General features: G+C 51.1%; 8 protein-coding genes across 8 annotated transcripts; 5 read left to right on the forward strand and 3 right to left on the reverse strand.

Annotated features, from left to right (window-relative positions):
* Positions 1-1,528: 1,528 nt before the first annotated feature.
* Positions 1,529-2,452, forward strand: APUU_10009S (uncharacterized protein; the record flags this gene model as incomplete). The annotated part of the gene is made up of 1 exon (XM_041705928.1): positions 1,529-2,452. The coding sequence occupies one exon, from the start codon at positions 1,529-1,531 to the stop codon at positions 2,450-2,452; it is 924 nt and encodes a 307-aa protein (XP_041549375.1).
* Positions 2,453-2,584: 132 nt separating this feature from the next.
* On the reverse strand, positions 2,585-4,815 carry APUU_10010A (Zn(II)2Cys6 transcription factor; the record flags this gene model as incomplete). The annotated part of the gene is made up of 2 exons (XM_041693434.1): positions 2,585-2,787; positions 2,853-4,815. The coding sequence occupies 2 exons, from the start codon at positions 4,813-4,815 to the stop codon at positions 2,585-2,587; spliced, it is 2,166 nt and encodes a 721-aa protein (XP_041549376.1).
* Positions 4,816-5,221: 406 nt separating this feature from the next.
* APUU_10011A (RraA family protein) lies at positions 5,222-6,820 on the reverse strand (the record flags this gene model as incomplete). The annotated part of the gene is made up of 1 exon (XM_041694545.1): positions 5,222-6,820. The coding sequence occupies one exon, from the start codon at positions 6,818-6,820 to the stop codon at positions 5,222-5,224; it is 1,599 nt and encodes a 532-aa protein (XP_041549377.1).
* Positions 6,821-7,166: 346 nt separating this feature from the next.
* Positions 7,167-9,206, forward strand: APUU_10012S (uncharacterized protein; the record flags this gene model as incomplete). Its single annotated transcript, XM_041695656.1, has 6 exons — positions 7,167-7,404; positions 7,520-7,582; positions 7,632-7,785; positions 7,841-8,280; positions 8,337-8,940; positions 9,191-9,206. The coding sequence occupies 6 exons, from the start codon at positions 7,167-7,169 to the stop codon at positions 9,204-9,206; spliced, it is 1,515 nt and encodes a 504-aa protein (XP_041549378.1).
* Positions 9,207-9,817: 611 nt separating this feature from the next.
* Positions 9,818-10,909, forward strand: APUU_10013S (intradiol ring-cleavage dioxygenase; the record flags this gene model as incomplete). The annotated part of the gene is made up of 1 exon (XM_041696767.1): positions 9,818-10,909. The coding sequence occupies one exon, from the start codon at positions 9,818-9,820 to the stop codon at positions 10,907-10,909; it is 1,092 nt and encodes a 363-aa protein (XP_041549379.1).
* A 389-nt stretch (positions 10,910-11,298) lies between these two features.
* APUU_10014A (uncharacterized protein) lies at positions 11,299-11,757 on the reverse strand (the record flags this gene model as incomplete). Its single annotated transcript, XM_041697485.1, has 1 exon — positions 11,299-11,757. One exon carries the CDS (start codon positions 11,755-11,757, stop codon positions 11,299-11,301), a length of 459 nt encoding a protein of 152 aa, XP_041549380.1.
* Positions 11,758-12,903: 1,146 nt separating this feature from the next.
* On the forward strand, positions 12,904-14,214 carry APUU_10015S (uncharacterized protein; the record flags this gene model as incomplete). Its single annotated transcript, XM_041697596.1, has 1 exon — positions 12,904-14,214. One exon carries the CDS (start codon positions 12,904-12,906, stop codon positions 14,212-14,214), a length of 1,311 nt encoding a protein of 436 aa, XP_041549381.1.
* A 650-nt stretch (positions 14,215-14,864) lies between these two features.
* Positions 14,865-17,784, forward strand: APUU_10016S (uncharacterized protein; the record flags this gene model as incomplete). Its single annotated transcript, XM_041697707.1, has 6 exons — positions 14,865-14,942; positions 14,988-15,348; positions 15,413-15,774; positions 15,851-16,697; positions 16,766-16,949; positions 17,001-17,784. The coding sequence occupies 6 exons, from the start codon at positions 14,865-14,867 to the stop codon at positions 17,782-17,784; spliced, it is 2,616 nt and encodes an 871-aa protein (XP_041549382.1).
* Between the last annotated feature and the right edge of the window lie 540 nt (positions 17,785-18,324).

Consider the following 18,324-nt stretch of genomic DNA (forward strand, 5'->3'; position numbering starts at 1 on the left):
GGCCCACATGGCTGAGCCACGATTCAATGCCGATATTGCTCCCAGGGACGCTTGATGGACATTGGTACATACCAGTTGGGCCGGGTCTAGTGGAGATGGACTGTACGAGGGAGACCTAGGTTTGCAAATTGCAGGCACCTGTACCTAACTACAACGCTGAAAAAATGCAAAGAGAACAGTTCATACACCGTCAGGCTTTTCTTCCATTTCTGGAATAAGGTGCTGCGTAGGTTTTATATTATATATTAAACATGAGTAACAGCCTCACGCCTAATCTATATCTGAGATGTTTCTAGAACATGCCAGCGCGGGCGGTGCAGCTTCAAAGAGCACATGGCGACAAATAGAAGGTAGACATGTTTCTAAGATCCAGATAATGAAAGAGATATATAACAAAAGATAGCACAGTTTAAGGCAATATCAAAAGTAGTATCTTCTATAATTGTCATCTGCGGAAACTACCCTTTGCTTGAATGTATCGTATAATGAGAGCCAGCGTCGTCCGCAATGGCCTCTTTGACATCACATTTATTATGATCTAAGTTAGGTTCGATGCCGAAGTATCTATGATATAGAGATAGAAGAGCTCTCTACAGTATCACTCCCAATGCTGAGAAAATTTCTTATTGTCGGCGTAATAAAGTCAAGAGACAACTCTGATGCATCCTTATGTGGTTGGGATCAAATGGGTTACTAGCATGTACAAGAAAGGGGCGATAGGTCGACTCTCAAGTTCATATTACTATGCGGAGTAGGTGCTGGCTGTGACACCTACAACTTGCATACCTGCGGCTGGAATACGCGTTTTTCCTGGCTGCAGAAGTATGCTCAATTATCTACTGTTGTTGCAATCCGAGAAACTATCACTGGATCCCGCCTCGACCTAAAGTTAAAGAAAGAGACGTGCATGACGGAGATATGGGGCTTATTTAGATGGGTTCGAAGCCGGTGTGTCATTATTTCTGTGGTATGCACCGGAGATCCTCTCCATCAATCCAGCTTCCATGCAATCCCTGCCGTAGCCGCACAGGGAGCAGAATGCGCGCAATAATTCATACGACGGTTGGGAATGAGTCAATCGTGTTAGCTTGTCAAGAAAAAATATTGTTTGACGCGGTCGAGGCAAGCGTCAGGCGACTTGGAACTTACATAGACCTCCTACAGATCCATCGCTTAGATCGCGAGAGCGCCAACTTAGCAAGCAAGCACAACGGGTAAGGGTAGCCAGGCAGTTTAGTCCGATAGATCCACGGCAAGGTAAGGGTGAGACTGGTCACTCCTAACTTTCTCTATTCTGCAGTATACTCAATGCTTTCAACGGACTGCGACGGGCCGTAGCACTCCGTGCAAAAGGTACAACATTGACGGAGACAGAATTCCTCCTGATCTCCACCATGGAAGGATGCACTGCACATGCCGCGGCGGGGTTTAGTATACGGACGCATCAGACTGACCGTTTCGATCATAAGAGGGCCTGAAAGCAGGAATCTAGATTTAAGATCCTTACATATTTACAAAAGGCACCGCCATGCCACCAGCTACTGTCACAGACGACCCCATTGACCACTCGCAGGCCGATTCGAGAGCCGAGAGGCCAGGAGCTCCCCCATCAGTCCAGGCGAATTTGACCTCGTCGTGGAGGCAAGACGTGCACTTTCTAGGTGACAGAGCTGGCAAAGTCGAGCTCCGCAGCCCTCCAAAGTTCAGCAACATCAGCGACACGCGCGCACACCTAAAGCAGCACCTTGCCGCCGCATTCAGGGTCTTCGCCAGACAGGGCTTCGACGAGGGTGTCGCTGGCCACATCTCCCTACGCGACCCGGGCAACCCATCCCTATTCTGGATCAACTCGCTCTCTCGACACTTCTCCCAGATCCGCGTCAATGATCTTGTCCTCGTCAGCGAGGCCGGCGAGGTTCTCCCAGACGGCGCGCAGAGCCCCATCAACGGCCCGGCATTCGCCATCCACAGCGCCATTCACCGTGCCCGTCCGGACCTCAACGCCGCGTGCCACGCACACAGCGTCTACGGGAAAGCCTTCAGTTGCTTCGGCCGGCCAATCGAGATGATCTACCAAGATGCGCTGCGGTTTTACAACGACCTCGCTGTGTATCAGCGCTACGGCGGCACAGTGCTCACGGTCGAGGAGGGCGACCGGATCGCGGCAGCCCTGGGGCCGACCTGCCGCAGTTTGATTTTGCAGAACCATGGCATGATTACCTGTGGGCGGACCGTTGACGAGGCAGCGTTCCTGTTCATTGCGTTGGATCGGTGCTGCCACGCGCAGCTGCTTGCGAATGCGGCGGTGTGTCCTGGGTTTGAGAAAAGATATATTTCCGACGAGCAGGCAGAGTTTGGACATAGGAGGAGTGGTAACGCAAATAAGATGTGGCTAGCTTTCCAGCCGTACTATGACCAGGTGGTGAAGGAGGAGCCGGATTTATTACTGTAGTATCAGCCCTTCATTAAAGTCCATTACATACAGGTACTTATGCCTCTATTGGTTCTATGCCAAATAGCCTAGTCCGTCACTACCCCCACACGACGATGTGCAGATTCACTATTTCCCATCTTCATATACATGTTAGAAGGTTGTGTCATTCATATCAAATGCCGCAAGGTGCATGTTATCGTTCATGAACCCGAACAAGAGGTCCTGGCCGGGAATGAAAATATCCTGGAAGGGCTGCATCTGTCCAATATCGTCATACGTCGGGGAGTCACTGGGGAACTGCCAACAATTATCGAGGTTCCGGTGAAAGGTCGACGCCTGGACCTCCGAGTGCGCTGAAGTAAAGAGAATTGGTGTCATTGGGGATCAATCTGCAGCAATAAACAATAGAGAGACTCACTTGGCGATTCCTGTACGCCCTTGGCGGTCATTAACTTGCGAATTATCCGCGCTGTATCGGCAGCCCCAGAGTTTGGGACTGCCAATGCATCTAGGCACCTCAGGCTTGCGCTGAGTAGGTAAGACGATTCCGCGTGTGCATTGCTGTCGCTCTCCGCCGCTGAAAGCGAAGCAGTGTTGAGCACATGGACTGTGCACGCGACGTAAACAGCGTAGCTGAGCAAGTAGCTGGACTTGCGCAATGGGTAGATGGATTGATAGCTGAGGGCGAGACTGGTGATATGCCGTGCCGCTGCTGTGCACCGCTTCCAGGAGAAAGCAGGGGTTCCGATTGTGTCAGCGGAGTTGTGATTGCTTGTGCTGCTGAGCGCTGTGATAAACGGCCGGTGCAATAGCACAGTGAGCGAGTGGTAGGTTGTCAGAAGGATGATACGGTTTGGTGCAACTATGACCGGGGGCTCTAAGGGGTCCTTCGTCCAGGGCTCATAAGCCAGGTGGGCTGGCAGCCCGCAGTACCAGGCTGTGAGGGCATCGTCAAGGGCCCCTATCTGATCTATTGTTTTTGAAGCCGTGGCTCCGACATAATAGATCTTGTCAATGATCTGGGTCATAAGTTGGGAAAGCAGACAGAGCTGCTGGAAGGTAGTCATCGAATGCGCCAACGGCGCCGGAGAAGACGCTGCTTTGTTAGTAGTTGTATCCGTGATCGCTTCATTATAGGGCTCCCACGGCTCCAGCTCCTCGAACGTATCCATAAAGTCCTGTGACACACGAACATCCTGGAGTCTGATTGTAGGTGGCCGCCCAAGGTACAGACTTTGCAGCTTCTCGCAGACAAACGCTCCCCAGAAGACCCGCCGCCGGATCTCAATCTCCTCGACGTTATGCTCGTTCGGCTCTTGTGAATCGTAATGCAGGCCCAGGTCGTAAACCATACGCATAGCGTAACCGGTATATAACCAGCCCTTGGACGCCATTCCTCTTGCAATCAGTGTGGACCCGAGCATGACCATCGCGATGACAGTCGGTATACTCGATTGGGTCATCAATCCCTTAACCAACAAGAGCTCGTGGCAACGGCTGAAGAACTGCTGTCCCGCTGTTTCCGGGTCTATCGGGTTACTGCGTACCTCAGGCCGCTCGGAGAACTTGGATGCACACGCAAAGACAGCATACAGCAAGAGGTCAGAGCAGTATCGCCCCCCACGCTCGAGTTCTCGCATAAAGGCAGGTCGATACGTCAGAAGGAAGGTGTGATGCTGCCTGCTCCAGTGAAGATCGAGTAGGTGAAGCGCCAGGTCTGCCGGTATTCCTCTTATAACGGTCAACCTACGCAGACGGTGCTCACGCTGCCTCTCCATTGCAGCGTTGGCAATCAGCTGGTACCGTAGCGACTCTTTAGATACTGCGGGTCGCTCGGGGCTGGTCATCGAGCTACTAACATGGACCACGGAGGTTGAGCTGAAGATTCCATCGCTTGTTGCGTGGCTGTTACTCGTCAGAGACAGCGCTCTATCGGCCTTGTGCTCAACACCGCGATCACCACGGTCGGTATCATCGCTGTTTGTCGCGTCACCGTCATCCTGCCTCGTTCGGGCAGCATTACTGCCCAAGAGCTCCTGTTCCATGCCATATTCCGTTCGATAGGCGGACTGCGGCCGCGGTGACTGCGGTGTCGATACGCTGCGTGAGTCTAAGAGTGATATGCGGCCGTTACGCACCACCACCGAGTCAAGCAGAGCACGCCTTTCGGTATCATCTGCGCTCTTAAGCCGGCTCAGCGCATCTTCCAGCGCTGCCTTTTCGCTCTGCAGTGAGTCGATAAGCGCAGTGGAAGGACGCTGCTTGGGTGGTCCATTGTGGTAGACACACAGCCTCTTGCTATTCCGGCAAGTAGAGCAGGCTGGCTTGGAGGCGTCGCATCGGATCTTGCGTCTGCGGCAGAACTCGCATGCCCGGGCCATGTTGCCGAGTGCGCTTGATTGCCTACAATCGGGAGCAGGATCGTAGTCAGCCACGGTACAGGCTATGAGGAATTTGCAAGCAAGCAAGTCCGGGGAATGGCGAGCTTAGGGCTGGGGCGACTGTTCTGCCCCGCATTCCACTCCATGGCTCGGCTGCAGTCCAGCCCAGTCCAGTCCAATCCGAGACACTCTTATTCAAATCAAATCACACCGCCAGTGGCCTGTTGAGCTGTGGGGGCTTGGGGGCCAGCATGACGCAGCGCGGAGTCCGCCATTCCGTCTTGACTCCAACTACCGTACAGTCCAGAGAAATGAGGGCTCGAGCAACACTTCGAAGTCAATTCAAAATATGTAGAGAATATGCAAGTCTAGGTCCAGAGTACTATAGTATTGCTTCTAGGGTTGTCTATGCTCTCCGCTGGAGCGTGTGGTAACCAAGCTCCCTTCGAGCCTGCGCGAGTGTCGCCCCGCCGGTTACCAGATGCCTGATTTGGGCTTCGCTGTGCTCGATGTTTCGTGCAACTTGCACCACTTCACGCACTCGATCACGAGGAACTATGACAACCCCGTTTGCATCAGCCACAACTATATCCCGGGGCTTGACACGCACTCTCCCAATTCCCACTACCTCATTGACGCCTCCAACCTGTACCCGATCCTTGCCGGTCCGCATCCAGTGACCGGTACTGAAGATCGGGTACTGATCCTCAATAGCAAGATTCACATCACGGCAAACACCATCTATAACTGTTCCAGTAATTCCCCGTATTCCAGCATACTGGGTCATTATATCGCCCCAAACAGTGCAGTCCGCACGACTATTATTATCGATCACCACGATATCACCAATAGCAATATCATCAATAAAATCACCAACACTCCCGGGCGGGTCGCTGGCAGGAACATAACGCACAGTAAAGGCTGGTCCAACAGTAGCTTTCTTATAGTTAGCCAAAGGCATAACACCAAACGCCTGGCCAGGGATCCCGAGCTTGTCAAGCGCGTCAGAGACAGCAGGCGCGTCCAATCCAGCAAACAGCCCTACCAGCTCTTGATCCTCAGGGCTGGCCTTGTTAGGATTTTGTATAAAGGACTTCACTCCTGCAGCGGCAGCCGCCGACGTGATCTCTTCACCAATAGCTTGGAATCTGGCATCGTGCATGACATCCGAGACGGGCACCCCGGCTCTCACGTCCTCGATCATAAGGTTCTCACGATGGGTGATCTTCTCGGCCAGGTCCACAACAGTGTTAATATACTCCGCTGGGATGAACACCGTCCCACAGTTATCAGCAATCACATAGTCATCCTGGCGGACAGTGATGCCGCGCACCCGTACCGCCGTGCCAGCCCCGACCTGTACCATTCTTTTACGCCCGCTGATCATCGTCACATCTCGGCCGTAAATAGGATACCCGGCGTCACGGCTGCCATCGACATCCCGACACACACCGTCAATGATCGTCCCGCGAATGCCCTTTACTTTTGAGGCATTGGCGATGATATCCCCCCAGCAGGAGACGCCGTCCAGGCCGCCGGCGATGACAAGGATACGGTGATCGGTGGTGACTGTATCTATGACCTGCGCGAATGGGTGGGCGGTCGCCGCAGTGCCCGTCTTGGGGCCGACTTCCACTGTATTGGCGCGGCCGACAATCTTCGGGCAGTCCCAGAGAGGCCGGAGGCCATAGGTGGCTCCTTTAAGCTGAAGAAAGTCCAGGGCATCGGAGACTGCATTGGTATCAAGGGCCGAGAGCCGGGTTAAGATGCTGGAGCCGGTCATGTTCGTGTTCGGTTGTTGTAGCGCAAGCTCGTCTGAAGGGTGGGACAAGAGGGAACAGGGTTTCTTGGTCAAGTTGGAATCCGATTGCTGCCACAATCTCTCTGCGATCCCGATCTTATTTATGGGCATGCTATGGCTTCCACCGGTTATGTTCATATCCGTGCAATTCTCTAGTTTTGTCGGACCCGTCTGCGTATCAGCGGAAGGACTATCTTGCGGCATCAACCGTGGCTTGCATTTTAGCGGGAGGCGGGGTTCCGCTGTCCGCAGGGAAAGTTTCCTTAGGGCCTGTGGGCGTCAAAACGGCGTGTTATCCCCCGCGAGAAACGGGCACGGAATGGCCGCGCGGGGCAGCGCTCCCGGTGCTTCGCACTCCGCCGCCGGCTGTCTCACGAGCTAACTCGGAAAGCCAAAAAGCTGGTCAAGATCGGCCTCTGTACGACGACGGTTCCTTGGTGTTTCTGCGTTGCTCGAGATAAATAGCAGGAAGCGCTCCGCCTCGGGATGATGTGATTATCCATGATCCATTTTCCGCGTGCCTGAATCTGAAAGCCAAACCAACGCCACTATGCCCACAGTACACCTAGGACACGCACCTAGGAACGACTTGGTCGACGAGAAGGCTTCCAGCGTCGAGAACATCGAGGACTGCGCCATCACCACCACCATTGACGATATCCATGTCCTTGGTCTTCGCTCAGACGATGCAGAATTCTATCGCAACTTCTCCTCAGACAGGAGGAAAAAGCTCCTGCGAAAGGCATGGCCCAATGACCGCACTGATCAGGACGGAGCTTACAGCGCATGTATTGCAGGTTGATATCAGGCTGGTGCCGATGCTGTGCATCCTCTACTTGATCTCTCACCTTGACAGAGCCAATATTGGCAATGCAAAGATCCTGGGGCTGACAGAAGAATTAGGCCTGAGCGGTATCCAGTATAATATTGCTCTTAGTCTTTTCTTCATCCCCTACGTTCTACTTGGTGAGTAGGTGTTATCACCTGTCAATTGCTTGTCGCTTATCTGTATTAGAGGTCCCAAGCAACATTCTGCTGAAACATTTCACCAGACCCTCGCTCTATTTGGGTACCCTGATCGTCAGCTGGGGAATTATCATGACGTTGACTGGCGTCGTCCGAAACTTTGGTGGGTTGTTGGCCATGCGACTTTTGTTGGGAATCTTCGAGTAGGAGAAACTACGCGCCTACTTTCTAAGATCTCGTCTTCTGACTCGAGCGTAGGGCTGGATTCTTTCCTGGTTCGGTCTACCTATGTTCGCGCTGGTATATGCCCAGAGACCTCGCCACGCGGGTTGCCGCATTCTTCTGTGCAAGTGCTCTCTCCGGTGCCTTTTCCGGTCTTCTCGCGGCTGGTCTTTCGAGAATGGATGGCGTCGGTGGATACTCCGGTTGGCGCTGGATATTTCTAATCGAGGGCTTGATTACAGTTGTTTTGGGGGTGTTGACCTTCTTCTTGCTAGTAGACTCCCCGCAGCTATCCACAAAGTGGCTTGATCAGGACGAGATCCGGTACCTAGTGATACAGGAATTCATCAAAGAAGGAGGGCAGTTCAAGGAGGAGGATAAGAAGACATCGTGGAACGACATCGGGGACATGATGCTGAACTGGCGAGTTTATCTGCTATCCTATATTATGCTCTGCCAGTCTGCCTGCAACTATGGTCTGCTACTGATCACACTTAGCGTTGGAACTCCTTGTTGATCCATTCTATGTTAGGAACGAAATTCACTCTGCCGACCATTACAGAGGCAATGGGCTTTACCGGCACCAATGCGCAGCTTATGACCGTCCCACCGTATATTGCCGGCGCCATATCCGCAGTCCTATTTTCCAAACTGTCAGACCGGTATTACTGGCGCATGCCATTCGTTGCAGCACCCCTTCTCCTAATCATCACGGGGTACGCGATAATAATGGGCCTAAAGGGCCGGCTGGAGGCCAACATCGGGCCTGGGTATTTTGCAATCATCGTGGCCTGTATGGGTATCTACCCAACCTATCCAGCCACAGCTTCATGGGCAATGAACAACCTAGCCCCCTCAAAGCGCCGCGCCATCGGCAGTGCGTTCAACATCTGCATGGGCAATACCGGAGGCATTATCGGTAGCTACATGTATCTTGATAAGGAGGCCCCCACCTACCCTACCGGCTTTGGGTTGTCGTTGGCTTTTGGTGGGTCGGCTTTATTTATAGCTGCTCTTCTCGAGTTGTCCTTTGCGTATGGCAACAAGCGCAATGCTAGCTTGACCGAGACGGAGATCCGGGAGAAGTACACCGACGAGCAGTTGCTGGCGATGGGAGACAAGTCTCCGCTCTTCAAGTACACGCTTTGAATACGATTGTGGCTCAGGTGGAGCCTATAGATATCTTCTGTGGGATGTGATGATATTTACTTTGAGCCGAATTTTTTTTTTTTTTTTTTTTTTTTTTTTTTTCCGGCAGGGGTATCAAGAAAAGGACGTCGGGCACTTCCGAGAGTATGTAATATATATATTGAAGTAACCTAAATACCCTATTTCCCTATTTCCCTATTATCTTACATACTGCCCGGCTTTTTAGTAAATCAAAAGTCCCGAATCAACTTAATCCAGGCGGCCGACGAACCACCTGCCATGTATCTACGATGATTGTTCTGATTACTATCTGCGTGATTTCATTGCACTCTTCGTTCCTGTGGACTCTCCCACCGACTGGCGCCAAGGGCCCGGATCAGCGAATCCACTTAGGTGGGCGGCGATCTTTGGCTCCCGATTCGCTGCGTTTGAGGGAATACGGATACCCTCCCACAGTCATTGTGGAAGGTTTGTGGGAGGGATCTGCTGTTCAAGGTACATCCTTGGTATCTCCATCCGACTATGCTACCACTTGTTCCTGGTTAAGCCACCAAGCACCTGTGATGCCGGATACGTGTGTGTGTGTGTGTGTGTGTGTGTGTGCACAACCGGTGTTTTGCTTTCCCGGATAATGGCCACAGATAAATTTACATGAATGATCTGCAATGACCAGAAGAGGAAGATCATCAGCGTCGTAGTGATTAAACACTTACCCGATACTCATAAGGTACGGATTGGACTTGGCTAGGTGTTGAGGGATAGGTATAAATATTCCTGTTAACTCCTTCACTGAAGAGCAACAACCGGAAATCCAGACAGAATCATATTTCTTAATTGGCTTTTACCACTCTCTATCATTCTGCCATGCAGCTAAAGAATGCCATTCACTTTACCGTCCTTGGAAGCGCCATCCTCGCCTTTGCACACCCCGGACATCACGAGAAGCGCGACTCAGCTCCTGTGAGGGCATACAAGAGAGATGTCGGGCATGGACTTGCAAAATGTGCAAGCCAGCTAGAGGCCAGTGGTCTTCAAGCTCGTTCTGAAGCGCGCCGTAAGGCAACAGTCCAGTTGCACCGCCGACAGTTGATCACCCGAGACACCGATGCCGTGCTCAGCAAATCACACCAGGCAACCCATCCCGTGTCGCCGTCCATGTCTCCTGATGAACTCTTCAATGACACGACTCAGAAGGCTTGCATCCTTGGCCCCACTGCTGAGGGAGAAACCGGTCCATACTGGATACCTGGCGAGCGAGTCCGGTCCGAGATCCGCGAAGGACAACCTGGAGTTCCGGTTCTTCTCGAACAGCAGTATATTGACGTCGAAACGTGCAAGCCCATTCCGCGTCTCTATGCTGAACTCTGGGGCTGCAATGCTACTGGGGTTTACTCCGGCCTGGTTGCAGAGGGGAATGGGAACCCTAATGACCTGGGCAATCGAAACCGCACTTTCCTTCGTGGCATTCAGGAAACCGACGCAGATGGTGTTGTCACATTTTATACTCTCTTCCCGGGCCACTATGATGGACGCACCACGCATTACCATAATATCGCCCATTTTGGCGCGAGACATCTACCCAACAACACCATTGCCGGTGGGACAGTAGGACACGTCGCTCAAATATTCCTCGACCAGGACCTGATTGAGCAAGTTGAATCAACCTATCCGTACAATACCAACAATATTCCAATCACACTTAACTCGGTGGATCGGGTCGTCGGCCAGGAGACGGAGAGCGGGGACTCTGACCCCATGCTCAATTATGCATTCCTGGGAGACAATATCGAAAATGGACTTTTTGCCTGGATAACCGTGGCTGTCAACGTCTCGGCCGTGCACTATCCATACTACACCAACGTTTACACGGCCGCAGGAGCGGTAGAAGTGGAAGGCACTGCGGATGGAGACCCTAGGGCAATTGATGGCGGCCTTCCCCAGAGCTCTGCGGCATAGGCTTATTTGTTAGAGGGTGACATATCTTTCAGTATATAGCCTTTCCTTATCACGACACCAGCCCTTGAAAATGGCGCGGAATGCCAATCAGTTATCCGCTTATTAACTAATTTGTGAAACCCCTTGAACTTCACTATGTGTATAACGTGCGTGAATATAAATGTTTCGGACAAGGTTGTCAGAATTTGATTCCCAGCCGGAGCGTAGCGAGGGCTTGGATTATTGTATATTATTCTTAAATGAAGGTTACGACCCATACCGAGCCCTAAAGCTATAAAAGACCAGAATTTTGTGTATATACAACTCAGTTAAAAAAGCAAACCAAAAGAACCACAAGTATACTATTCATAAAGATAAAATGTAGAACCCCCTCTCCCCCCAAATAAACCTCAATCAAGAGGATACGCAATGCCACCAAGCGCCACCAATACGAGCACCAACACAGACCTAATATCCAAACCCATAGCCACCGTCTCATTCGATCCAGTCGGTTCAGACTTTTGACCTTCCGTTGCGCTCGCAGTCGCGCTTGTGGCCACAGTTGCAGTTCCCGTAGCTGTAGCATTCGCATTTTTATTACACCATACCTGTCCTGCCGCAGAACCCTTGATTAGACACTCTGCAAGGTCGCCAATGGTCTGGTTCTGCGCAAGGCAGTAGTAGTCGCAGTCCAAGTAAGAGATAACGCTGGCGGAGCCACAGCAGTCGGTCATTAGGGTATGGTAGGCGCCGTTCATGGGCATAGCACACGCAGCATCCCTGCTTGGGATCTCATAGAGCGTTGCGTTGCACGATGATGTTGCTGCAGGGGCAGTGGTTGTTGTTGTTGTAGTTGTTGTAGAGGACATTTTGAGTTGGATTCGGTGAAATGAAGAGTTATGTTTGTTTAATTGCACGATGAGCCAAGGCACGATTGGAGAAGTCGTCCCCTGGTAATGCTCCTTAATGCGTCAGGACATGTTCTTGATCTGAAAAATATCTGCTCGAACCTGGCCGATATTCATACCCAAAATTGGATCCATGAAGCGAATACTGGCCCCACAAAAAGCAGGCGTACACGGTGTGAGCCCAGACCTCATAAACGTTTATATTCTATAAATATGTGCCAGCTCGAATGCCATGGCTTGACTCGTAGGCCACTCCCCACCTCGCCTATATGTATGATGTGATCTCTCTTGCAGGCCCTTCATTTAGTCTGAATGAATGGACTGCAGTAGCTAGGTGTTATGTGTTATTGATCTACCGATGCGGTGGTTCAATATCTAGCCTGTTTTCCGATCTCAGCTTCATCATTCGCAGGAGCATACCCAGTGATTATTTGACGTCGTGGGTAGGCGATGGCCCGGCATAGCTGCCCGTGTCTGCCTCCGATAAAACATACATCAGTATCCGAGTCCGGGATCCCCCGGCTTGCCGATTAATGACTCGATGCCGGGCCCATGTTGCTGTCTCGGAGAAGGAAATCATGGACCCATCCGGAGCAGCCGAAATCCAGAGAGTGCCTTTTTTATTTTTGGATCTCGTCACAGTGGCAGTGCTGGAAACACTGTGGCAGACAAAATCCCCACGATGGATCTCCACACAATGAGGGGACGTCGACGCATCTTCTGTGGCACTGCGATTTAGATCGAGGCTCGTAAAATCCTACCCTCATCGGTTTGTCTTGCAATTTACTCCAAATGTAAAAAGAATGGTTCTGCGGATCTCTGACCAAGTTTCAGCCGACGTATGGAGAGAGCCGTTGGTGCCGAAAGCTGTACGTGTGGTATATAAATAGCCCTAAACTAGCTAGCATGTTGCGTACTTGATAGTGTCTCAGAACCGACCACGGTCTTTACGCAGTAAAATGGCTAAACCACTGTATATAACGTACTTATTTCCACAGGGCGGGATGCAGTACAGGATTATTGTTCATGTTCCATTTCCCGTTTCCAGCTGTACCTGTTCTTACTTCTATCATTGCCACTGAAATCACCAACCCATCATTCCCAAACATGGATCGAATCCATCCTGAGGGAAATGAGTGCCACGAGCACTTTGCGGCCTGGCTCCAAGTACTCTCGCAACAACTGCCTGTATTGGCGTTGCGACTAACCAGCCAACGGTGGCCTGGCCACACTGTAACTGACGTCTCAAACCTAACAACCAGCTCCTCCACTGTACGTTGCTCTGTGGCGTTCGAGGATGGAACCCGTGTACTTCTCCGGTTTCCCTTTCCCGGCGGCAGCCACATGTGCGCTGAGAAGTTAAGCAACGAGGTATCTGTGATGAGGTACCTTGCGCGAACAACGATAATCCCCGTCCCTACTGTCTTTGGGGCGGGGACCTGGGATTGCGGGCCATATATTATTACCGACTTCATCGAGGGGATTCCACTATCCAAGCGCCTGAAGCCCAGCCTTCCCAACGCCAAGCGCGATCTCGAACGGGCTTATCACTGTATATCCCAGGTCATGCTCGAGCTCTCTAAACAAACATTTCCACGGATTGGAGCCCTCGTGCAGAGCTTGGACGGGAAATGGAGTGTGGCCAAGAGAGCCCTTACTGCGACCATTGATGATTTAGTCCAAGCCGACAATCCCCCCCACAGCCCAATTCTTAACAAGACCTTTGCCAGCGCGTCCGAATATTTTACAGACATAGCCACCCAACAGGTCCGCCATCTGCGTTACCAGTGTCACAAAGGCCTGCTTGAAAAGCATCACTTGAAGGGGAAATACATCGCCCGGTGCATGTTCCGGCGCATAGCACGCTCGCTCGAAACAGAACCTGGCCCGTTCCGGCTATACTGTGATGATTTCGGCCCGTCGAGTGTTTTGGTCTTGTCTGGTGATAATGTGGACTTTAGCGTTACGGCTGTTACCAACTGGGAATCCACTTACGTCGCTCCTAATGAATTCACCTACACCGCGCCGTGGTGGTTACTCTTCCAAGCAGCGGAGGGGTGGGAAGAAGATTTGCGTCGGTTTAAGAATAAATGCAACCCTTGTCTTGACATGTTCCTTCGGGTGCTTAGAACTTGCGAGGATACCGAGATACATAAGGGGGAATTAGAATCATCGCAGCGCCTGTCAAATAGAATGGTTGACTCGCTGGACAATGGGCTATTTTGGTTTTGTCTTGCTGTGAGGAAGACCTATATACTCGACGATATATATTGGACCTTTCTTGACGAGAGATACTTTGGACCGCTGGGGTCTCTAGACGATCGCCTCGAACTTTTGTCAGTTGATGAGGTAGACGAGCTAAATGAGCTTTGTGGGGACGGAAATGGAAGAGGGAAGAGGGAAGATTGCCAGATCTAGGCGTGGGAGAGAACAGGAACATGTACGTGGGATAATGTACCTGTAGCTATGGTAGTTAGTTTTCTTTTCGTTCTACTAGATGGTGCTGTTACCATGGCTGGAACGTGGAGTGAGATGAGTGGCATATATGATGTGCTCACTAGATACCTCGTCCCCACAAAAGTATACTATAAGCCCAGGCTAAGAGCCTTCAGAACACTGGCCCCGGTAGTGGGTACATACACCTCTTTTTTTTTTTTTTTTGCAACAATCAACGGTCATCTTTTCACAGAGTCGGGACTTTGTGGGAAAAAGACTTTGCCATTGCGTGCTGGCGACAATTTCTGGGTCCGCGCGGCTCCCAAGCGCAAGCCCACTCCTTTCTATATTAACATTAAGAAATGCGTCATTAAATCCGGTGCTTAGCATTATGGGCTTTTAAAGACCGCTGTTATCCCAGGCAATGTTATTTTTAGATCTTGTCCACGTATTTATCAGGTCCACAGCCAAGTACGGAGTAGAGCCACAGCCTGAAGAATAGCTTTAATCAAGCCATTGTCGCACTTGAGCTCGTAGCTTTCTGTCTTCGTTCCCAGCTTGGTCTGTTAATCTTGCCCTTACCTTTGAAACTGGATTTGGTGTACCCCAGCGCTTCCTCGGCACACATTAAGATGAATAGCAGGCCCCCCAGCTTTCCTAACGGCACACCGTACGACAGCGAGAGCAGCCGCTGCCACCCCGGCCACGAGGTGAGTATCGCTGGAAATCTCTGCGCCGTACTCTAACACCAGCAGCAACACTCCTACTACCCGGAAGTATCGGAGGAGCAAGAGATTTCGCTCCTGCAGCGGAGCGGCTGTAGCCATGACAGCACGCCGTTTGTCGATTCCGTCGCTGAATCGGATTCACAGCAGCGATATAGGCTGCATGATCCCGGTCCATTGGTCTTCGGCTCCTCGGAAGACGAACCAGTCCAGTCGAGTGGAAAGAAGACTCGCGCGGGGCTGGCTCGGTACGGGACGAGAAAGATTAACCTGGTGAAGGGAACTGTGCTGAGTGTCGATTATCCGGTTCCAAGCGCGATTCAGAACGCGATTCAGCCCGAGTATCGTGATGCCGAGGACGCGTTCCCAGAGGAATTTACACACTTGCGATGTGGGTACCCTGACTCTAGAAATTGGGGAAGTGGTTGAGCTGAGTTGATGATCCTGAATACCAGATACGGCGGCGACATGCGACCCCGACGAGTTCACTCTGCGCAATGGATACAATCTTCGGCCTGCTATCTATAATCGTCATACCGAGTTGCTTGTTGCGGTAACCTACTATAACGAAGACAAGGTCCTGACGTCGCGTACTCTGCACGGAGTAATGCAGAATATTCGGGATATTGTTAACCTGAAAAGATCCGAGTTCTGGAATAAGGGAGGCCCAGCGTGGCAGAAGATTGTTGTTTGTTTGATCTTCGACGGCATTGAGCCCTGCGATAAGAACACCCTGGACGTGCTGGCCACAATTGGCATCTACCAAGACGGTATCATGAAGAAGGATGTAGACGGCCGGGAGACTGTCGCGCATGTGGTGAGTTGATGACAACTCGGTTGATCAGGGCAGCAGTAAACTGGTCATTTGCTATATTTGACACTGACAGCAGCAGTTCGAATACACAACCCAATTGTCGGTCACTGCTGCTCAACAATTAGTGCGGCCTCACGGTAACGAATCAAGCAACCTCCCGCCGGTACAGTTTATATTTTGTCTGAAGCAGAAGAACAGCAAAAAGATCAACTCGCATCGATGGCTTCTCAACGCCTTTAGCCGAATACTAAATCCCGAAGTCATTGTCCTTCTAGACGCAGGCACGAAGCCTGGCCCGAAGTCCCTGCTATCGCTATGGGAGGCCTTCTATAATGACAAAACACTTGGTGGAGCATGCGGCGAGATCCATGCAATGCTTGGCTCGGGCTGGCGCAAGGTTATAAACCCCCTTGTTGCTGCCCAGAACTTTGAATATAAGATCTCCAATATCCTGGACAAGCCATTGGAGAGTGCTTTTGGCTATGTCAGTGTCCTTCCTGGTGCTTTCTCTGCTTACCGGTACCGGGCTATCATGGGCCGTCCCTTAGAGCAGTACTTTCATGGCGACCACACGTTATCGAAACGCCTTGGGAAAAAAGGAATTGAAGGCATGAATATCTTCAAAAAGAACATGTTTTTGGCTGAGGACCGCATCTTGTGCTTCGAACTAGTAGCCAAGGCCGGGTTCAAGTGGCATTTGAGCTATGTCAAGGCAGCAAAGGGTGAGACTGATGTCCCTGAGGGAGCGGCCGAGTTCGTCAGTCAACGTCGACGCTGGCTGAATGGGTCGTTTGCGGCGAGCTTGTACGCGATGATCCATTTTGGGCGTATTTATCGCAGCGGCCATGGCATCGTTCGATTGTGTTTCTTGCATATTCAGATGCTTTATAATCTCTGCCAGCTCATCATGACCTGGTTTTCTCTCGGTTTGTCTTCCCAACACCCCCAGTTTTCTTGTTGGATAGGGATTGGTACATACTAACATCTCGGGCAGCGTCATACTGGCTGACAAGCTCGGTCATTATGGACCTGGTTGGCACCCCAAGCAGCCACAACAAGGAAAAAGGCTGGCCTTGGGGTAATGAAGCATCCCCGATAGTCAATACCTTTGTTAAATACGGTTATCTCTGGGTGCTGATGCTCCAGTTCATGCTAGCACTTGGTAACCGACCGAAAGGGTACGTGGCCCTTCTCATAATACTGGCTGTCAGTAGCTTACAAAGTAATAGGGTTGTCATCCCATACACGTTCTCCTTCCTCTACTTCTCACTCGTGCAGCTCTATGTTCTCGTCCTCTCCTTCTACCTAGTCGTGAATGTCTTCACTGGCGGTATGCTAGATTTCAATTTCGATGATGGTGTCGCCGCCTTCATAAAGTCCTTCTTCAGCTCCTCTGGTGGTGGTATCGTGCTCATTGCGCTAGCATCAACATACGGTATCTACATAACTGCGAGTATTCTCTACCTTGACCCTTGGCACATCCTAACCAGCTCATGGGCATACTTCCTTGGCATGACAACAGGCATCAATGTGCTCATGGTCTACGCGTTCTGCAATTGGCATGATGTCTCCTGGGGCACAAAGGGATCTGACAAAGCAGATGTCTTACCGTCTGTAACGACTCAAAAAGATGACAACAGCAGGAAGAACTTTATTGAAGAGATTGACAAACCGCAAGCCGATATTGACAGCCAGTTTGAGGTTACCGTGAAACGCGCCTTAGCGCCATGGGCTGAACTCGAAGAGCATGAGGGCAAAACATTAGACGACTCATATAAAAACTTCCGAACTGGGTTGGTGTGTCTTTGGGTCTTTAGTAACTTGCTCCTGGCGTTGATGATTACCGCTACTGGTGTGGATAAGATGTGTTTGACGAATACATCGACCACCAGGACGACAGGCTACTTCCAGGCCATCTTGTGGATTACAGCAGGATTGTCACTGTTTCGGTTCACTGGGTCGTTGTACTTCCTCGGGCGATCGGGAATTCTCTGTTGTGTGTCCCGGCGCTGATTCTTCCTCTCTTGTACTATAATATCTTTGTTCTTATACTACAATTTGTCTAGCAAATGATAACCTAGTGTGCGACTGAAGCGTGGTATTCATTCTTTTCCAATCATTCAACAACAGTAAGCGGAATCGAAGCAATTGGAAAGTAAAGGGCACAGCTATCGACTGGCTACTCCTGGAGCTACTACTGGATTTTATTATTTGAATGGTGCCCACAACGAATTGCAGGCCCAGCAATGATAATATCGTTAAATCAACCTGCGAAGCGTCGAACCTAGCTATAGCTCTCGCGGCCACCTTCGGAGTAACCTTTCCTACCAGCAATAACCAGTACCTACAACTGCTAGAACAGCTCTCGAGGAGACGTGGCCAAATGTTCGATGGATGTGCGTGTAGGGCATCAGGTGCATGGCGGTGATCCTCATGTTCGGGCAGGGATGGTCAAGATTGTATGCTTCAAAGTAGCCAAATATTAATGTACTCGATAGGGGAATCGCTCACGACAATCTTGGTGCTATAGTTAGAGATGCAGCTATTTCCGTT

Source organism: Aspergillus puulaauensis, chromosome 1 (genome assembly GCF_016861865.1).
Source record: "Aspergillus puulaauensis MK2 DNA, chromosome 1, nearly complete sequence".
Taxonomy (NCBI): domain Eukaryota; kingdom Fungi; phylum Ascomycota; class Eurotiomycetes; order Eurotiales; family Aspergillaceae; genus Aspergillus; species Aspergillus puulaauensis.